Below are 17,061 nucleotides of genomic sequence, written 5' to 3' on the forward strand. Positions count from 1 at the left end.
TACTTTATTAATCCCGGAGGAAATTGTATTAAGATGAAGAAAAACTAAGATGATGGGTTGAAAAAACCCCCCCAACAACCCCAAAATTAAAACCTGAATGTGAACAAATTCAATATGAAATGTTCAAAATGTGTTCAAAATTTATAAACAAGAAATGGAAGGGACAAAATATGGGATGGATACCTTCAGAGATCCACAAAGCAGGTGATAACTTTCACTTTATTGTGTTCATTATTGCTTACAGATGGACGGACAAAGGAACCCTTGTGGGCACCTAAAAACATCAGGTCTGCACAGTCAGTGCGGGACTGACGAACAACATGAGCCACCGTACGCTGTGGCAAATCGGACTATATATTGTGATTACAATCAGTAATTACTCCTCAGAGCACAGCAAAACAGTGAATCCATCAACACAGAAAGGCGCCTCGTCCATCACTGTTTGACACAACATCAACTTTGTTGGAAGAAACAGTACATGGCACTATTAACGTTGCTGAAGAACACACACCACACAGCTAATAAAGTTCATGTGTAATCGCCCACATCACAAATACTTTTCTCCTTTGGATGATAAATTATTTAAAGAGGATGTCTCCATCAAAATACAGACTGTTTATCGTTAACATTTAGCTTCCTGCCACATTTGGAATGTAACTCTTGATTTCTTTTAAGAGTAACTCCACACCCTTTCAGTGTTATAGTGATGTGTGTGTGTGTGTGTGTGTGTGTGTGTGTGTGTGTGTGTGTGTGTGTGTGTGTGTGTGTGTGTGTGTGTGTGTGTGTGTGTGTGTGTGTGTGTGTGTGTGCATTTTTTCTTTGTTAAGAGAAAAACTTGCAGGTATCTCGTCGTGATTCCAATAAAAAGAACATAAAAATATATGAGAAATTTAAGATGTACACAAAGATTCGATATAAAGTAATGAAGGGAAAGACCATTATCATGCTGAAACAGAATGATCAACATAGTTACATTTCTGGTCATATCTAACAAAGTTGCCCTTTCCAATGATCCTTAGAAGGTGTGGGAAAACGAAAGCATCTGCATGAACAGTCATCGTAATCAACAGGGTTGATACTCTCATACATACACAGTGAAATGATGCAGCGTTTCTGATTTCAATCAGCAACCATTTAATATAGTTGATGAATAAAAGCTTACCTCCACTATCTGGTTCTTTACTCAGTTTCCACATTTATTTATCTCAATGTTTAAAATAGGAGCACAAAACAAGAAGGATTCATATAGAAGACAAACCTCCCTACACTAAGATGTATTATTATCTGTAATGGAATGATCTTTATCAAAGTAGTTGTATTATGTAAAATATTGTGCAAGATGACCTATTAAGGAACTGAATAGGTTGGATGTGTTTGTGTCTTTAAAAGGACAATTTGTCTCTTGTGTGTGTTAATATCTTACTTCCTACTTCAACTCCAGCCAAGAACATTCCATTGGCTCAAGGCCCCAACAAGAGCACACACACACACACACACACACACACACACACACACACACACACACACACACACACACACACACACACACACACACACACACACACACACACACACACACACACACACACACACACACACACACACACACCGTTACAAACACACACATTAGTGTGAGAAGACTATGAAAGAGTGGTGATGTGCAGATGGTGAAATGTTCCAGTGGTCTGTGATCCTGAATTCTCTCCGCATTAGCTCAGCATCAGCAGAACTGTTTGTGTATCTATGATACGTCAACTCACTCTACGTATGATTTGATTTGGCCAAAGAATATTTGCACTTTTGCACTTTGTCCTGTCTTAGGACAACCTCTTTCCACCACATATCAATAGTTTCTGACATTCTTTTCTTGAAATTAGCATTAGCTAAAATAATATGTACGGACGCAGAACAGTGTGTGTTTCATTTAAGTGTGAACATCCATCATAATGGAGTAGGCCATCTTTACAGATGTGACTCACTGATGTGCTTTTAACAACAGCGGTGTCTGGCACAGAGATAGCATCGATTTAATGGCTGATGTGTCATGCTTTAGTTGCATATTAGAGTATAGTATGAAACCTGCTGCTCACCATCCAGTGTTGAACTCCACATGCGCATCAAACAGAGCCACGACAGGAGCCGAGGCAGCCCTCCACCCGCTGACTCTGGACCTGATCAGCCCTTCCTGTTTGTCGTGGTGGACCACCTTGATGAAGTCCGGGCCGTGCTGAGAGTTCACCTCATCCACAAAGCTCTGCAGGTGCTCCTTCAGCTCCACTGGAACAAGAGTAACACACACACATGCACGCACGCACGCACACGCACACGCACACGCACACACACACACACACACACACACACACTTTGTTTTAACTACAAATTTGATGAATTCTGGTGCAAAATTGATCTTTGTGACAAACACAACAAAAATTCCCTCAGCTCCACGAGGCAGAATGGGTTTGTGTTTGTGTGTGTGTTTGTGTGTGTGTGTGTGTGTGTGTGTGTATTTGTGTGTATGCAAAAAATGCAATGTGCAGTATGTTTTTAGCTATTGTTTTTTTTCTAACTTTGGATGAATTCCCCGCTTTCACAGCAGAAGTTCATCTTTTCTACTGTCTAGGCTTGTTTTACTGATGCATTACATCTTCAGTTTGGGTCCTCATTAAGTTATTATCCTTATGTTACAACAACAATACACATTCACATTTCATGATCCCCGTGGCTAAGCCTGCGATACGCAACAATTAAGGGAACATAAACCCATACTGAGTAGACAAACATGCTGACTGAACAAAAATGCTACAAATGCTAGTGCACAGGGAGGCTGAGCAGGAGGTAGTGGGGTAGCAGTCCTCAAAACTCTAATACATATTCATGTTTTTGTACTTTTAACCTGCAGCTCATTTATCATTTATTAATATCGGTCTGGTGGACTTTCGACATAAACAATTTGCTAAAGATTTGTATTGTGTATGTCTATATCAGGAAATATAAATATTTTCTCATTTTGTCATTAAGCTTATCTACATCCTGTCCGTATGGAGCAGCAGATTGAGCAGGGAAGCCGAAACACTCCTCTCCCATTTCCACCAACTCTTCTGGATGGGATCCCAAGGTGCCCCCTCGTCAGCTGAGAGGTATTTTCTCTCCAGACAGTCCTGGTCTTACTCTGGGTGTCCTCTCAGATCGACACGTCTGGAACACTTCAGATGAACCGTCTCATCTCAATCTGAACTTGAACCATCTTAGTTGGCTTCATTTAATGCAGAGGAGCAGCCGATCTACCTCGGTCCTCTCATGGATGTCTGAGCTCCTCTCCCTGTCTCTAAGGCTGAGCCCAGCTGCCCTTTGGAGAAAGCCAATTCCAGCCGCTTGTACTCCTGCTCATCTGCTTTTGGTCATTGCCCAGAGCTTGTGACCATAGGTGAGGATTGGAACGCAGACAGAGTGGTAAACGGAGAGCTTTCCCTTGTAGCTCATTTCACTCTTCATCACCTTTGACCTGCAGAGTGTCAGCATCACTGCAGACGTCGCACCGAGGCGCCTGTCTATTTCCCATTCCAGTTTTTCTATTTCCCATTCCAACCTTGAGATACTTGGACTCCACTACCGCCCAGAGTGGGCGCTCCACGCTTTTCGGCTGAGAACTGTAGTCTCGGATTCAGTGGTGCTGATCCTCCCCCCGGCTGCTTCACACTCAGCACCAAACCGCTCCAGTGCAATCAATGTTTCCCTTTGTTTAATTCCTTCTGGCTTTATATTGGCAAAGTCTGAGAAAACAAACACGGTGATGTCCTTGGTGAATTTAATTAATTGGAATTAAATTAATTAATTCCATCCATTTTCCTGTAGACGAGACGATGGTAATCGTCTCCTCTTCAGCCGTTTTTTTGGGATTGCAGTCGCTGGTGTTGCTGCACCCCAGACCTGTCTCATTGTGGGGCCACACATAAAAAAAATACCCCATCGTGCTCAATTTGGAGTGATGAATTCACCTAAGCTGTATGTTTTTGGAGGTGGGAGGAAGATGGAGAACCTGGAGAGATCCCACACAAAGTTGAGGAGATCATAAAAGGTCCACACAGGAAGGAATTGAAAGCGTAACCTTGATGCTGTCAGACGACAGTGACACCCATCACACCATTGAATCTTTGAATTTCTGAAGACAAGTGAGGGTGCTGAAGGAAAGCTGTCTTGAGACAAATGGGAGATTTTATTTTTGAGAGTGTCTTAGTGAGGATAGTTTCATTTCACAGTTAGTCCTCAGGATACGAACATCTGACTTATGAACAATTTTCTTCCTTGAAAGCATCAACATGGAGTCATCCAGGTACAGTTACAGGTTAAACCTCACTACCACGTATCAGGAGCAGTAGTCTCAGTATCAAACCTTGATGAATCCCACATTCTATCAATAGTATTTATTTATTATGTATAAATCAAACCATCTAATTAATGTGACATTTAAATTAACAGATTTTAATTTGGACTACAGAATTTTTTTTTAAGTTCAATGCTGGTTTTGTTCTCATTTACATTTTGCTTAAGATTTGCTTAAACCCAGTGCACTTTAATGACATATAAATTGTTTGTAAAGCACTTGCTTGAAAAATGTTGTGAAAATGTTTACTTAATTGATCGACGTATTAAAAGAACACAGTGCAGTCAGATGGTTAGCTCATATTGTAGACATGGTGCACACCAAAGAACGTGAAATGACGATTAGAGGAACCATTTATTCCCTCTCCCCACCGACACAAATCTGCTCCACTCGGAATTACTCAGATGTCACTGTGGTCCATATTAATACCTCACCGCCTGCTCCAAAACAGCAATGAGCTGTGTTAAATACTAGCATTAATGTTATCATTAGCCAGACTAATTAATTTTAAACTGTGGCATGGCAGATTTGTCTTTTTCTTCCTAACGCTACTTTAAACACATTTTTTTTTTTTATTTAAAAAAAAACAAAAAACAGCAGCCCAGCTCAAAATAAAGTTCAGTGTTTCATTTCCATGTTAATTAATAAAATGCTCATAATGCTATACTTACTTAAGACCAAACTGTTTCTCTCGGTTCTTCCACAGAGTTGTTTCTTTTTGTCAGAATCTCTCGCTGACGGGAGTGTTTTTTTTTTTAAAAAAAGGCTGACATTTCGTCCACGTTTCATAAATACTGTTATGTACAGACTTACAAGTTACGAGTAGTTTCAAGAACATTATGATTACGACAGGACTGCACGTCCTTCAGGGCTCTACTCTGTTTTGCAGAGTCGTTAACTAAACATACAGTAGCAATACATTCAATTTCAAACACGCAGCAACGTTATCAAGACTCAGCAATTTCTACACACTTTGAATATATTTTGTACAAGCAAAGCAATAATTAGGTCAGAGAAAAGTAACTGCTGAGCTATTAAGAAAACCTTCGCTTTCCCACTTGGTTGCTTTTATTATTCGGTTAACGTGTTATATTTAGTGGGAGGGGCGATCACAGATGTTGTTTCAAGGAATAGGACTTTGAAGGAGCAAATACATACATACAAGACTGCTCTTGTATATACTGCTGATAACCTGACTACTGTACTACTGACTACCTGGATAACTGAGAACCTACACAGACTACTGATCCATTAAAAATAAGAAATTCTAATTTCAACCTGTGTAATATATATTTTTTTGTATAACTTTCAACATAATGATATGGATATTATGTTAATAAATATTTATTTGACTCAGAATCAGAATACATTAATGATCTCTGAGGGGAAATCCCTTTTTGTACAGTTGCAAAGGTCAAGAAAATATTAAAGAAATGTTAACATGAGCAAAGAAAAGAAAGAAAAAGACCCATACTGCAATAAAATATCAATAAATAAGAATAAGAATTCAGTTTTCTTTCCCTTCCTCTCCACCATTTCCTATGGTGCTCAGTGGTGTATTTATTAAGGCTCATCCTACTCCTAGATACATTTGTGTTCTATCAATGTGTTGTGCAGTGGGTGGTATTCATTGTCTGAGATGACCTATAACTTAGACAACGTCCCTCTCACCAACACCGCCGTCACAGTCCAACATAGCCCCAACGATATTACCAGCCCTAAAGATCAGTCTGGTGTCCACCACCCTCAGACAACTGACCCAACAAACACTGACAACCACAGACTGGTAGAAAATGATCAACATGGTCTTAACAATGTTAAAGGAATTCAGCCTCCTCAGGGAAAAGAGATGTCTTGGGCTCATTTTATATAGAACGTCCATGTGCTTCCCAGTTCAGTCTATTATCAATGTGGAACCCCAGCTACACACACAGCAGCACAAATGGATTGATTGATTAATTACAAATTAGAAATGCAAATTCTAAGCTGTGCAATGATTCAGTGTATTATTTGTAACATAATAATATTAACACTACTGTATGTCAATAAATTTGGCTCATTTGACTTCAATAGAATCTCATTTTTTAAGTGCTGCTTATCCATGTTAGAAAAAAAAAATCAGCATCATATTTCACGTTTGTCAGACCTTCTGTACATTAACCGCATATAAGCAATGCCTTCACAAAACATGCCAGGGGGGCAGGTTTAGAAGTTTGGCAAAACAACTAAACAAGCCGAGAGAGTAATGACGTAATGTCTACAGCTGAAATAAAAAATAAAAAAGATCAATAACATACTAACCTATAACCTATATAACCTATAAGTCACAGCGGTCCAGCTGGAAATCAAACAGCGCCGTCAGAAGTCGGAAAATTACAGGAAAATATCTGGATGATGGCTAGACACATTTCACTCTGTCATCCATCCATCATCCATCCATCATCCATCCAACCATCCATATATTCATCTATCCCTTCCTCCCTCCCTCCCTCCCTCCCTCCCTCCCTCCCTTCCTTCCTTCCTTCCTTCCTTCCTTCCTTCCTTTCTTCCTTCCTTCCTTCCTTCCTTCCTTCCTTCCTTCCTTCCTTCCTTCCTTCCTTCCTTCCTTCCTTCCTTCCTTCCTTCCTTCCTTCCTTCCTTCCTTCCTTCCTTCATGCACACCTCACTAACATTCATGTGGACAAGCAGGAACACATGCTGGGGTTCAGACACACATTCACACAGACTGCCCACAGAGGAACATCAAACATCTTCATATTCTCATTGTAAGTTCTTTCTGCTGTAATCCTGCCCGCGGGCTACAGCGGCTGCCTTCTCCTCTCATTCCATTATTACCATCATCCTGGATTCTCCAGTGTCTGTGTTTCTCTTTAATGAGCCCTGGTTTGCTGCTGACCTGGAAGAAAGATGGGCTCATTTAGAACTGGAAGATTTGAAAACCTCCTCACGATGTTACCCAAACATACGACATTGCTTCCCAACACGTGAAAATCCACTCATCTATTAAGAACACCTCCAAAATCCCAATTGGTTTTCAAACGTTCAGACCTGCTGTGAAATATTTTGTAGTGAAATAGTGCTGTCTGAAATACAAACAAGGGCTTGCTTTATGTCCATTAACTCTTTCCTCACTAACCGGGCCTGCAGCTGGGATAATTCACGTCGCTCTACAGGTGGGTCCAGAGGACCGCCACCCCAGGGAGTCTCACCACTTCAGGCCAGTATGTTTAACCTCTCACCTGATGAAGACAATGGGGAGGATGATTGTCACTCACTTCAGGTGGCTGTGGAAGCTCAGATAGGGACAGGAAGAGACTCAACAGACTAGTCAGAAGGGCTGACTCTGTCCTGGAGTGTTCTGTGCACTCAGAAGAGGAGGTGGGCGAGAGGACGATGTTGGCCAGGCTGACATCAATCATGGACAAACCCTCTTACCCTTTAAATGAGACTGGGGGGTCTGAACCATCTCCTTCAGTAACGGACTTCTGCAACAACGGTGCAAAAACAACACCATTCACCCCCACTGCAGTGAGACTCTTATCTTTTGTCTTTTGGAATATTTCATACTAATAAATTAACTGTCTCTGATTTTTATGGTATTTTTATTTGAACAGTGATAGAAATAAACAAATTGAGAAAATTACGTGAAATGAAATTAAAAATTAATTTACATTTCAATTTGGGAAATACATATTTTGACCCCATATAGCAAAATATGATTTAATACTTTGTTACAAAAGTGATATCAGTTGATATTTCCTCTGGTTGTTTCTTGTGTTGGCACAAACATCAAGTGAAATTAATCCACTCCTCTTTGAAGTTCATCTTCAAATCTTGGAGGTTTTGAGGCTGGTGAAGCTTCAAATCTCCCCATAGGATTAAGGTCAAGAGTTGAGGAGAGGCCAAAGAAATCAATGTTGCTCTCATGTGACCACAGCACCTTCCTCCAGTCCCAGTTGGAGCCATTAATATGTTCATTGGCAAACCTGAGGTGGGCCAGAACATGAGCTTTCTTGAGTAGAGAGACCTTGCACGGATAGAAGGATTTTAAATCATTGCATCTCAGTGTATGTACAACATTTTCATGGTGACTGTGGTCCCTCCTGCCTGGAGGTCATTAACCAGCTCCTACCATGTAGTTCTAGGTTGATCTCCAATCTTCCTCATAATCAATGAGATCCCACAAGGTCTCATTGACATGACTGTCAATCGACCTGCCTGGCTCGATTGACAGTCATGTTGTACTGTATTTCTTTATAATTTTACCAACAGTTGTCACCTTCTCATTCAGCCTCTTACTTACTTACTGTCACGTCTCTCTCTTGTGATTTCCCTTTTTGTTTTCCTGCCACTAACAACTCGTATCATTCCAGATCCTGTCTCATCTTCTCACACCTCTGCCTATCGGACTGATTATTTGGAACCCGACCTCTGCCTGCATTACTAAACCTGCTCTGAGACGCTTCACCTGCCCGTTTGTCTGTTGTGCTTTTGGGTTCCCCGTGCCAGTCGTGCTCAAGCCGTGACAGGTCAAAAATGTGGTCACTGCCATCTTTAGACAGCTCTTTGGTCTTGCCCACAGTGGAGAAGTTGGAGTGTCATTAAAATTTCTTATAAATTTCCATATATATATACACAGTAATATATATATATATATATATATATATATATATATATATATATATATATATATATATATATATATATATATATATATATGAAACACATTTATCACAATTATTGTTCCTTAATTTACTGTCAAGTTCTAATTAACATTAGGTCACACTACCTGCCCAATGAGACGGTAATGTTTATTATAGAGAAAACTTCTCTCCCAACTATCAGGCAGCAAAATCTTCTCTGGAGACTCTCCTAGTGTTATGCCCACTGACCAGAAAAACCTCCATGGATTTTTATCTCTCTCAGACGAACTTGTCTGCCCTGATAAACTAGAAAATCCTCGCACACAAAGACATTCATGTTTGTGAGCTCACCTGAGAGAGGTCATTGTACCATAGCACCTGAGGAGAACACACCATAGGTGCATGATCACTTTTAGTTCTTGCCCACATGGTTTTAGTATTTGCTGATTTCATTTTAAGATATTTCCTTCCAGAATAGACCAATGTCCCCTTCTGATGAACATTCAGAAAGCAAATAAATATACTACAAAACAAACAGTGAGGCTTTTCTCATTGTTATCTGATATTTTGTAAACATATATAAATAATAACGTTTCATTATTATTTATGCAAGTTATAGGAAATAATTACTACTTGCAGCCGTTTGAAAAAAGTTACTTATGTTAATGTAGATTTGCATGACGGTGTGGTGTCTGATCAGCGCTCCGGTGCTTTGAGAATACAACCCCTGACGTCTTTGCAAATTAACTATTCTAATAATCAGTGTGACTGCATTCCACTTTGGCTTCCATCTATTCTCAACTGACCCTCATTTGTCATAATTACACCGTGTACAATCAATAAGCTCTAGCAGTGATCATGCACTTTCATTTTCAAAGTTACCTTCCATCAATTATCTTTGCTATGAATTAATGCCGCACAACCATTGTTCACTTCAATGCACTGAATCCCAGAGCCCTGCCTGCTTGATCAGTTCTTTTGCAAAATAAGTGAGCAATTTGAGGTACACGTTGGATCTATTTATCCTTGTGCAGCGACCATGACTAAAATCTCATATGGTATTTTTGAAAAACAGGGCAGCAGTTAGAGACCCATGAAATCTGCAGGCGACACGTCTGACAGATTTCTCATAATGGTAATTATAGATTTGGCAGAAGTGAAATATTTTCATCGTACGTGATGCAATTACTAACACAAACCCTTTCACAAGATGCAGCAGTGCTTTACCTGAAACATCCGTATTAAGTTTGAGGTTGTTTTTCATATGGCTTTGTTGCAGTTTATGTATGAATTTATGTAGTTTGGTTTAGTTCTTTTACATTGGTGCCAAAGTTTGACAACAGCAGATGAGATTATTCTTATTATTAAAGCCTTTCAGGTCAAACGTCTCTGGAGAGCTGAAGATAGAACTGTAACTCCATGAATCATCATCATGACATTCATATTTGATAGACAGATCTATGTCAAACTTTGAGAGATGATAAACTGCTGATTTTTAATACCTCTGCCATGGAGGTTATGTTTACACTGATATTGTTTTGTTCATCTTTCATAGGATTACATAAAACAACAAGTTATATTTTCATAGAACGTGGTGAAGTGCTTGTGCATATGGTGGGGAAGAGCTCATAACTCTTTTTTATCTTACAGGTTCCGTCCATTGAGTATAACCTAATGAAGGATTCTGTTGAAACATGGTAGAAAGGTTGGGTGTGCAGTGAGGAAGAGCCCGTCTTTAGTTTGAAGTGAAAAGGGAATAATAATCAAAAAAGATTCAAACACTTTTCCACTTTTATAAAAAAGGAAAGATCTTTTCCAGTTACAGATAAACTACTTGATAGATTTCCTTGAAAGACAGGAATAAATGAATAATATTAATGAGGGTATTCTGCTAAAGGTATAAATTAATGAATTAGTGCACTTCCTTTAACATTGCATGAAACTTAGTGGGGCGTAGGTAAATGAATTAAAATATAATTTTTGAATAGTTGAAGACACATTTTAACATAGCCTTGAGGGTAAGACACGTATTGTTTTAATTTTAATCAAACAAGGGAGAGTCGGGTCTTAGCGGAGTTCTACGCCCTTCCTTTGCGTGTGTGAATATTCCTTCAACTCCTTTCATCAGTATACATGACTGTAAGCAGCAGCTGCTCTTATGATTAGCAGACAAACCTCTTCCACATTATATTGAGACATTTTGAATATATTGTGTTTGTTATGTGAACATTTTAAAAGAATAAGTACTTACATCAATAAATACTGAGGAGCTACAGAGGAGCAAAAAATGTACAGTATTACCGCATGACGTCATGTACAAACAGCAGTTTAAGACATAGTTTTCAAAGTAATCTCATAACAGACATAAGTAAATTTTATTTTTATTTTTTTTAATCTTATATTTTATGTACCGTACTTGAATAATCCCTGCAGGGAAATTAGTGGCGCAACCTAGTTAATCAATCACATGCACACATATAGTGTGTATAAGCCCTGTAACACACACACACACACACACACACACACACACACACACACACACACACACACACACACACACACACACACACACACACACACACAAGGGGGGCTGTAAGCATGCAGTGGGACGTGGAGTGGCGGGCAGCTCCTTTGTGGTGCGCCCCAAATGAGCAACTTGTGCAGGAGGACTGCTCGGGCGCCTGGGCCGTGCTCTGAAGGTGAGCTGACACCTCCCACTGGGAGGGAGCGGGAATCAAACCACAAATCTTGTGATCATTGGACGACCCGCTGAGCTACTGCCGCCTCCTAATGCTAGTCTTGCTAAAGCAAGATTAGCACCAATAAGCGATATTAGAAATTACTGTTAAAAGGCGGTATTTCAAATAGCCATGTTATGCTCATTGTAAGTTACAACACATGTTCTAAATCCTCTGAAGGCAACCTAAGGTCACCTGCTTTAATTACAGCTCCATCATAATGTGATCAATATAATTATGTCTTACTCAGCAGCTCTAGGTTCATGCCTGTGTTGTATGGCGGTAGCTCCACTGACAAGGTTGAACCAATTAAAAAAAAAAAAAAAAAAGAGGTTGCGAATCTAATTTCCTTTCCATGTCTAAACAAAATAACAACCGGCCTCACCGTGAGAGGTGTGATTGAGTGAGTCTATTAGATTTATGGAAGCTGTAATAGCAATACTATGCTAATAACCACTGCTAAAAACAGAGCACCTTTGTTTAATTATGAGACCAGCATAATACTCATACAACATTCCTGCAGGGACCTGCATACCCAGCAGGGTTCAATGTCGTAAAAGATTTGTCTGACATGATGCTTTTCCTTTTAAAGCTGAATAGTTTACTAAAATTTGTTTTTGACAGTCATTAATGAGAAAAGTTGCTGATCAGAACTGATTCAGCAGATCAGTTTTTTTTTTTTCAGGAAACAATGCAGGAAACAATAAGAAATAAACTTTACAGCTGAACGGCAGTGATGGATAGCGCAACTTTTTTTTTTTTTAGGTGGGGCTGTACCTCATCCATCATTTTCAGCAAAAAACTCATGCAAGACATGAAAACAAAATGAAAAAACATGACTTCCAACTAGAACTTCTGCTACAGTTTTATTTCAATGCACTGTTCCACATCCAATCGGATTGCATTGATATGGACTCTTCTCTTTTCTTTCCCCCAGAAGGGGGCACCATGTTATCATACGGAATAGGGCGCCTAAAGCTAACAGTCCACAATTTGTCCGGGCCTGGAGCTGGCTTGGGGTTGTAAAATAATTGACCTTCTGGTGCTTGATTTGAAGATGCTTAATGTCATTTATTTACATTTATTAATCTCTAAAATGTTTCTGCTTTGTACAACTGATTTCCTGCTACTTTTCGACATTTCGAATAATTTCACACACACTTAAATTACTTCATTGATTCTTATGATTACAATTGAGATACAGCAATTAATTAATTAGTCAGTTCTACAGGAGTTAGTCAGCGTTTCTCAGTGTCTCCAGGGTCCTGCTTCGTTTGTTTGTTTTTTTTTGCACAGGCGTGAAAATGTTCTCATTCATCTGTGGCAAGAAAGGGAAATGTTTGAATCTTTTTTTTCAGAATTATCAGTGAGACAGAAGTTTATATCGTATTTATGTCCAGTGGTGTGAACTATTATTAGTATGGGGGTGGGTAAGGAAAAATGATCAACAGCATCATGTCTGAGGTTGTATATGTTATCTGGAGGCTTTGAAAATACACCTATTATGTGGATGACTACGTATATACCTGTTGGTACAGGAATAGTGAGTAGCACTGTTGCCTCACAGATGTCAGATGGGATATGTTCCAGCATAAACCCATGACCCAGATTCTGATGAGTGGCTGATCAATAATTGCTCATCTTCAAGACGAATGAATGAATGAATGAAAACCTATTTGTTTTCAGGGAGAAATGCTCCGTTGCTGCTCAGGGAGTTCTTAATAGGTTTGGCCTTTTAATCGCACACCAAAGTCATTTCTCCCTGTGGACAGATGCAGCTAAAGCGTGTAAAAGTTACGAGTCACTGTTCCCACATCATGAAAGTGACATCAAGAGGACGGCTTGTGATTCTTACAGCTGTTGCTGTGGTCGTCCACCAGTACGATCTCTTTGAGGAGGTGTGATGGAGTCCTCTGGATCGCGGTGTGAATGGAGCGCAGCAACACAGACAAGGCCTCGTTGACGAAGATGAAGATGATGCTGAGTTGAGGGAGATCTGATGAATATGATATGTTTCTGCATCTGTGGGGGAAGATGAAGAAAATGAGGCTCATATATCACAGCATAATTGAGCCTCTAATGGTGTGGAATCCATTCAGATCCGTTGATCAATGAACATCTCACTCATCAATCAGCTGACTCACCCGTCCGGTCGTAGATCTGGGATCGGCCGGGTGAGGGAGATGCGGTCACTAAGATAGCCATTGTAGCCATAGTAACGGAACTTCTTGAGGGCAACCCTTCGACTCTCTGGACCCAGGTCGTGACCCCAGTGGTTGAACAGCGAGGGGGCGGAGTTTGACTCAGAGTCTGAAGCAGATGCAGCCTCTTCCACATCCCTCTGAGGAGCATCTGTGTACAGAGTGGGAGAGAGAGTGACGCACTTCAAAAAACAAGTTTTCCTGTCAAATTTTCTCCAACAGACTTGTCACTAACTGCTGTATTTGTGCTGATTTCCAGGACAAAATGCCTGCGACCTATCTCTAAGTCTGCTGTGTGGCTATCAAGCAAACCCATTTTGGTGAGGTATAAAAAAAACGTCAGTACAGCATTAAGCAAGGATGGAACATAAATGTGAAATGTAAAATAGAGACTTTCATTGTCATTGCAAACAACTCATTCTGGCTGCTGTGCTGTGGTGTTTTCCTGCAGATGTGGCCTCATTAAGATGCCCAAGGAAACACGTCTTTTTAACAACTGCACTGTGCTTCATGTGTAGAACAATCACCTCCTTTGGTGGAAAAGGTGGGTTTGGAAAACATGCCTGAGGTCAGTTAGGGAGAAAAAAATGTGCAAATAATAAATGTGTAAATTTTATAGTAAGCATACCTTGTGGTTTCTATTTGGTGTGATCAATGTAATTCAAACTGTCTAAGGGACGCAGCATCAATATAATGTATTCACACTGTCCAGCAAAGGGTGGTCGGATGGTCTAATCTGAGGTTTATCTAATCTTAGCTTACATTAGATTTGTTTGTAAAATTCTATGTATTAGTGATTGCGGTTCGAGCAAAAGAAAAGTATGCAATTGAATTTTTGACCATTTTTAGCCTGATTATGCTGATGTCGAAGCATATTTTTGGTGCTGTACGTAATCGACACGTACCTTAGCCACCCCAGATAAACATTCCTCCACCTGCCACCGGTGGCAGCGGAATCTAAATGCATTGGTCTCTTATTTGTCTCAGCCACTTGAAGACATGGATCAAAAGCAAGGGAATGAAATATTTATGAGATGTTGAAAAAGTTGGCAAGGTTACAAACAAAAATGTGTCTCAACTTTGGAAACAAAAGGCACAATTATGTATGAGAGTCAAGATCAACTTGATCAACACGACTTCTGCTAACACTTTCTAGTGCCCTGGCTTTTAGAGTGTTGGTCAGATTATTAATGAATTAATTAATCTGAGTGCTCCTTACAGTCTGTAGGAGAATGACACAATGAGTGGATGCAAAGTCCACCCGTGGATTGTAGCCTCTCTGCTGAATTAGCTTCAGGGCGGACATGCCTATCCAGAACAATCAGCTCGTGCTGCACTTTTGACGAGAAAATGATTGATCACAGTTATTTTCTTCACCACTGAGAGGCTTGAAGTTCTTTAATAATTTAGTGTGTGTTGGTCTTTTATTTAGACAGTAAATCAAAATGTGATTCCTTTTGACGATTGCTTTTCAGCATCATATTAAATAACATGTAATAAATCCATTAATAAATCCATATCACATCATAATCAATTAACATTCACAATATAAAGTCACAGAGCGAAAACAATACATGATAAAGAACATGGAAACAAATGGAAAGAATTCTTAGATAAGGTCCCTTTTTTTCCTCCATCAATGACGACTGATGTATTACAACGTCATCGAGATGACATCACACTGTGTGCAACGATAAAACAAGAGATGATCTCGTGTCTCCCTGCAGGAGTTTGTTTGTAGACTTTTCTGATCGTTCAGGTTTCACAGAGGCCATGTCCACACGTAGCCGGATCTTTTTGAAACAGCAACGTTTTTTTTTGCCTGCATAGAAAAAAAACGTACATCAACGCGACAGCGTTTTCAAAAAAATCGTCCCGGATATCTGCGTTGTCGTGCGGACGGAAGGCGTAACCGTAACAAAAAAGTTGCGTTTTCTAAACAATCCGGCTACATGTGGACGGGGCCAGAGACTATTGTTGGCAGATGTTTGCCGTAAATATTTCGGATACGTGTCACTGCGTAACTATGAACCAAGTTTTTAATGAATTATTTTGGTAAACAAATAATGAGGTGTCCAGATTTGTCTTTATTGGTAAATGGCACCAAAAGTGTTCTACACCCACCGATTATTGCAGATAATTTTTTCATATGTTGCTGACCAAAATATGGATTTTTTTTCACAAAAACCATGTTGGTTTGAGTAACAACTAGAATAACCTTCCTAATTATCATAGGCTTCTTGACTTGGCAAAACTATATTTGTCATCCACCCATAGCTCAAGAATGAGCTACGTAGCTTATTTTATGTTAGCCAGAGTCAAGGAGGAGGAAGTTTGGTACTAAAGTACCAAACTTCGTCCAAATCAAATGTGGAGAAGAAGAAATCGAATGAGTGAATGGATGAATGACTGACTGACTGACTGACTGAATGAATGAATGAATGTAGTCCTATTTAAGAGGAGCAGAGGAAGTTGGTTGCGGCAGTTTCACAGTCACCATCTTGTCATGAACATGCGGATCTGAATAGAAGTTTTCTTTTCTCCCTCCTGCCCTACGAACAGGTCTGCTGAAGGGCTTTTACACGTCTCTCCCTTTCTGAGCTGAATGGGATTTTTATTGCCTGAAGAATGGCACTTCAGCCTCTGGCAATAACACATTTTGTGCTCTTATGGGTGAAATGCCTCATAAGCACCTTAAAAGCACTGCAAATTATTTCTATCTTTCTTGGCAACAAATTCGTGGTGACCCACCTTACATGTCGAGAAGTACAAATTGATCCATTTTAGGATATTTTTCGAATTGATATCCGGCAAAAAGGAAAGTTGGCTGGAAACAAAAACCCTCATCTGTATTCACTGATGCTTCAGTTAATATGTTGTGATTTTAAGCACTGAAGGACAGGAGGAAGGAGACCTTGTAGTTTGAAAGGATCTTCAGTGTCAAAATGTTAAGATGGAAATCACGGAGCAAATCATCCTCTTAATCGATAGGGTCTGGTTGTAGTAATGTGCCTATAAAAATCCGCTATGTCAAACTATCACTATAGTTTAAATGCTAATTTAAGATATATTTAGAACAATTTGGATGTTATAAATAG

General features: G+C 39.7%; 1 protein-coding gene across 2 annotated transcripts in view; it reads right to left on the reverse strand.

The window, feature by feature from the left end:
* Nucleotides 1–17,061, reverse strand: part of galnt18a (UDP-N-acetyl-alpha-D-galactosamine:polypeptide N-acetylgalactosaminyltransferase 18a) — a 135,789-nt gene that overhangs the window by 52,071 nt on the left and 66,657 nt on the right. For both annotated transcript variants that reach the window (XM_068313971.1, XM_068313970.1), the window contains exons 2-4: nucleotides 13,907–14,114; nucleotides 13,618–13,784; nucleotides 2,091–2,277 (exon numbers count right to left, since the gene is read on the reverse strand). In XM_068313971.1, the coding sequence (XP_068170072.1) occupies nucleotides 2,091–2,277; nucleotides 13,618–13,784; nucleotides 13,907–14,114 (562 nt within the window). The remainder of the gene's footprint in view (nucleotides 1–2,090; nucleotides 2,278–13,617; nucleotides 13,785–13,906; nucleotides 14,115–17,061) is intronic.

Source organism: Antennarius striatus, chromosome 4, assembly GCF_040054535.1.
Source record: "Antennarius striatus isolate MH-2024 chromosome 4, ASM4005453v1, whole genome shotgun sequence".
NCBI lineage: Eukaryota > Metazoa > Chordata > Actinopteri > Lophiiformes > Antennariidae > Antennarius > Antennarius striatus.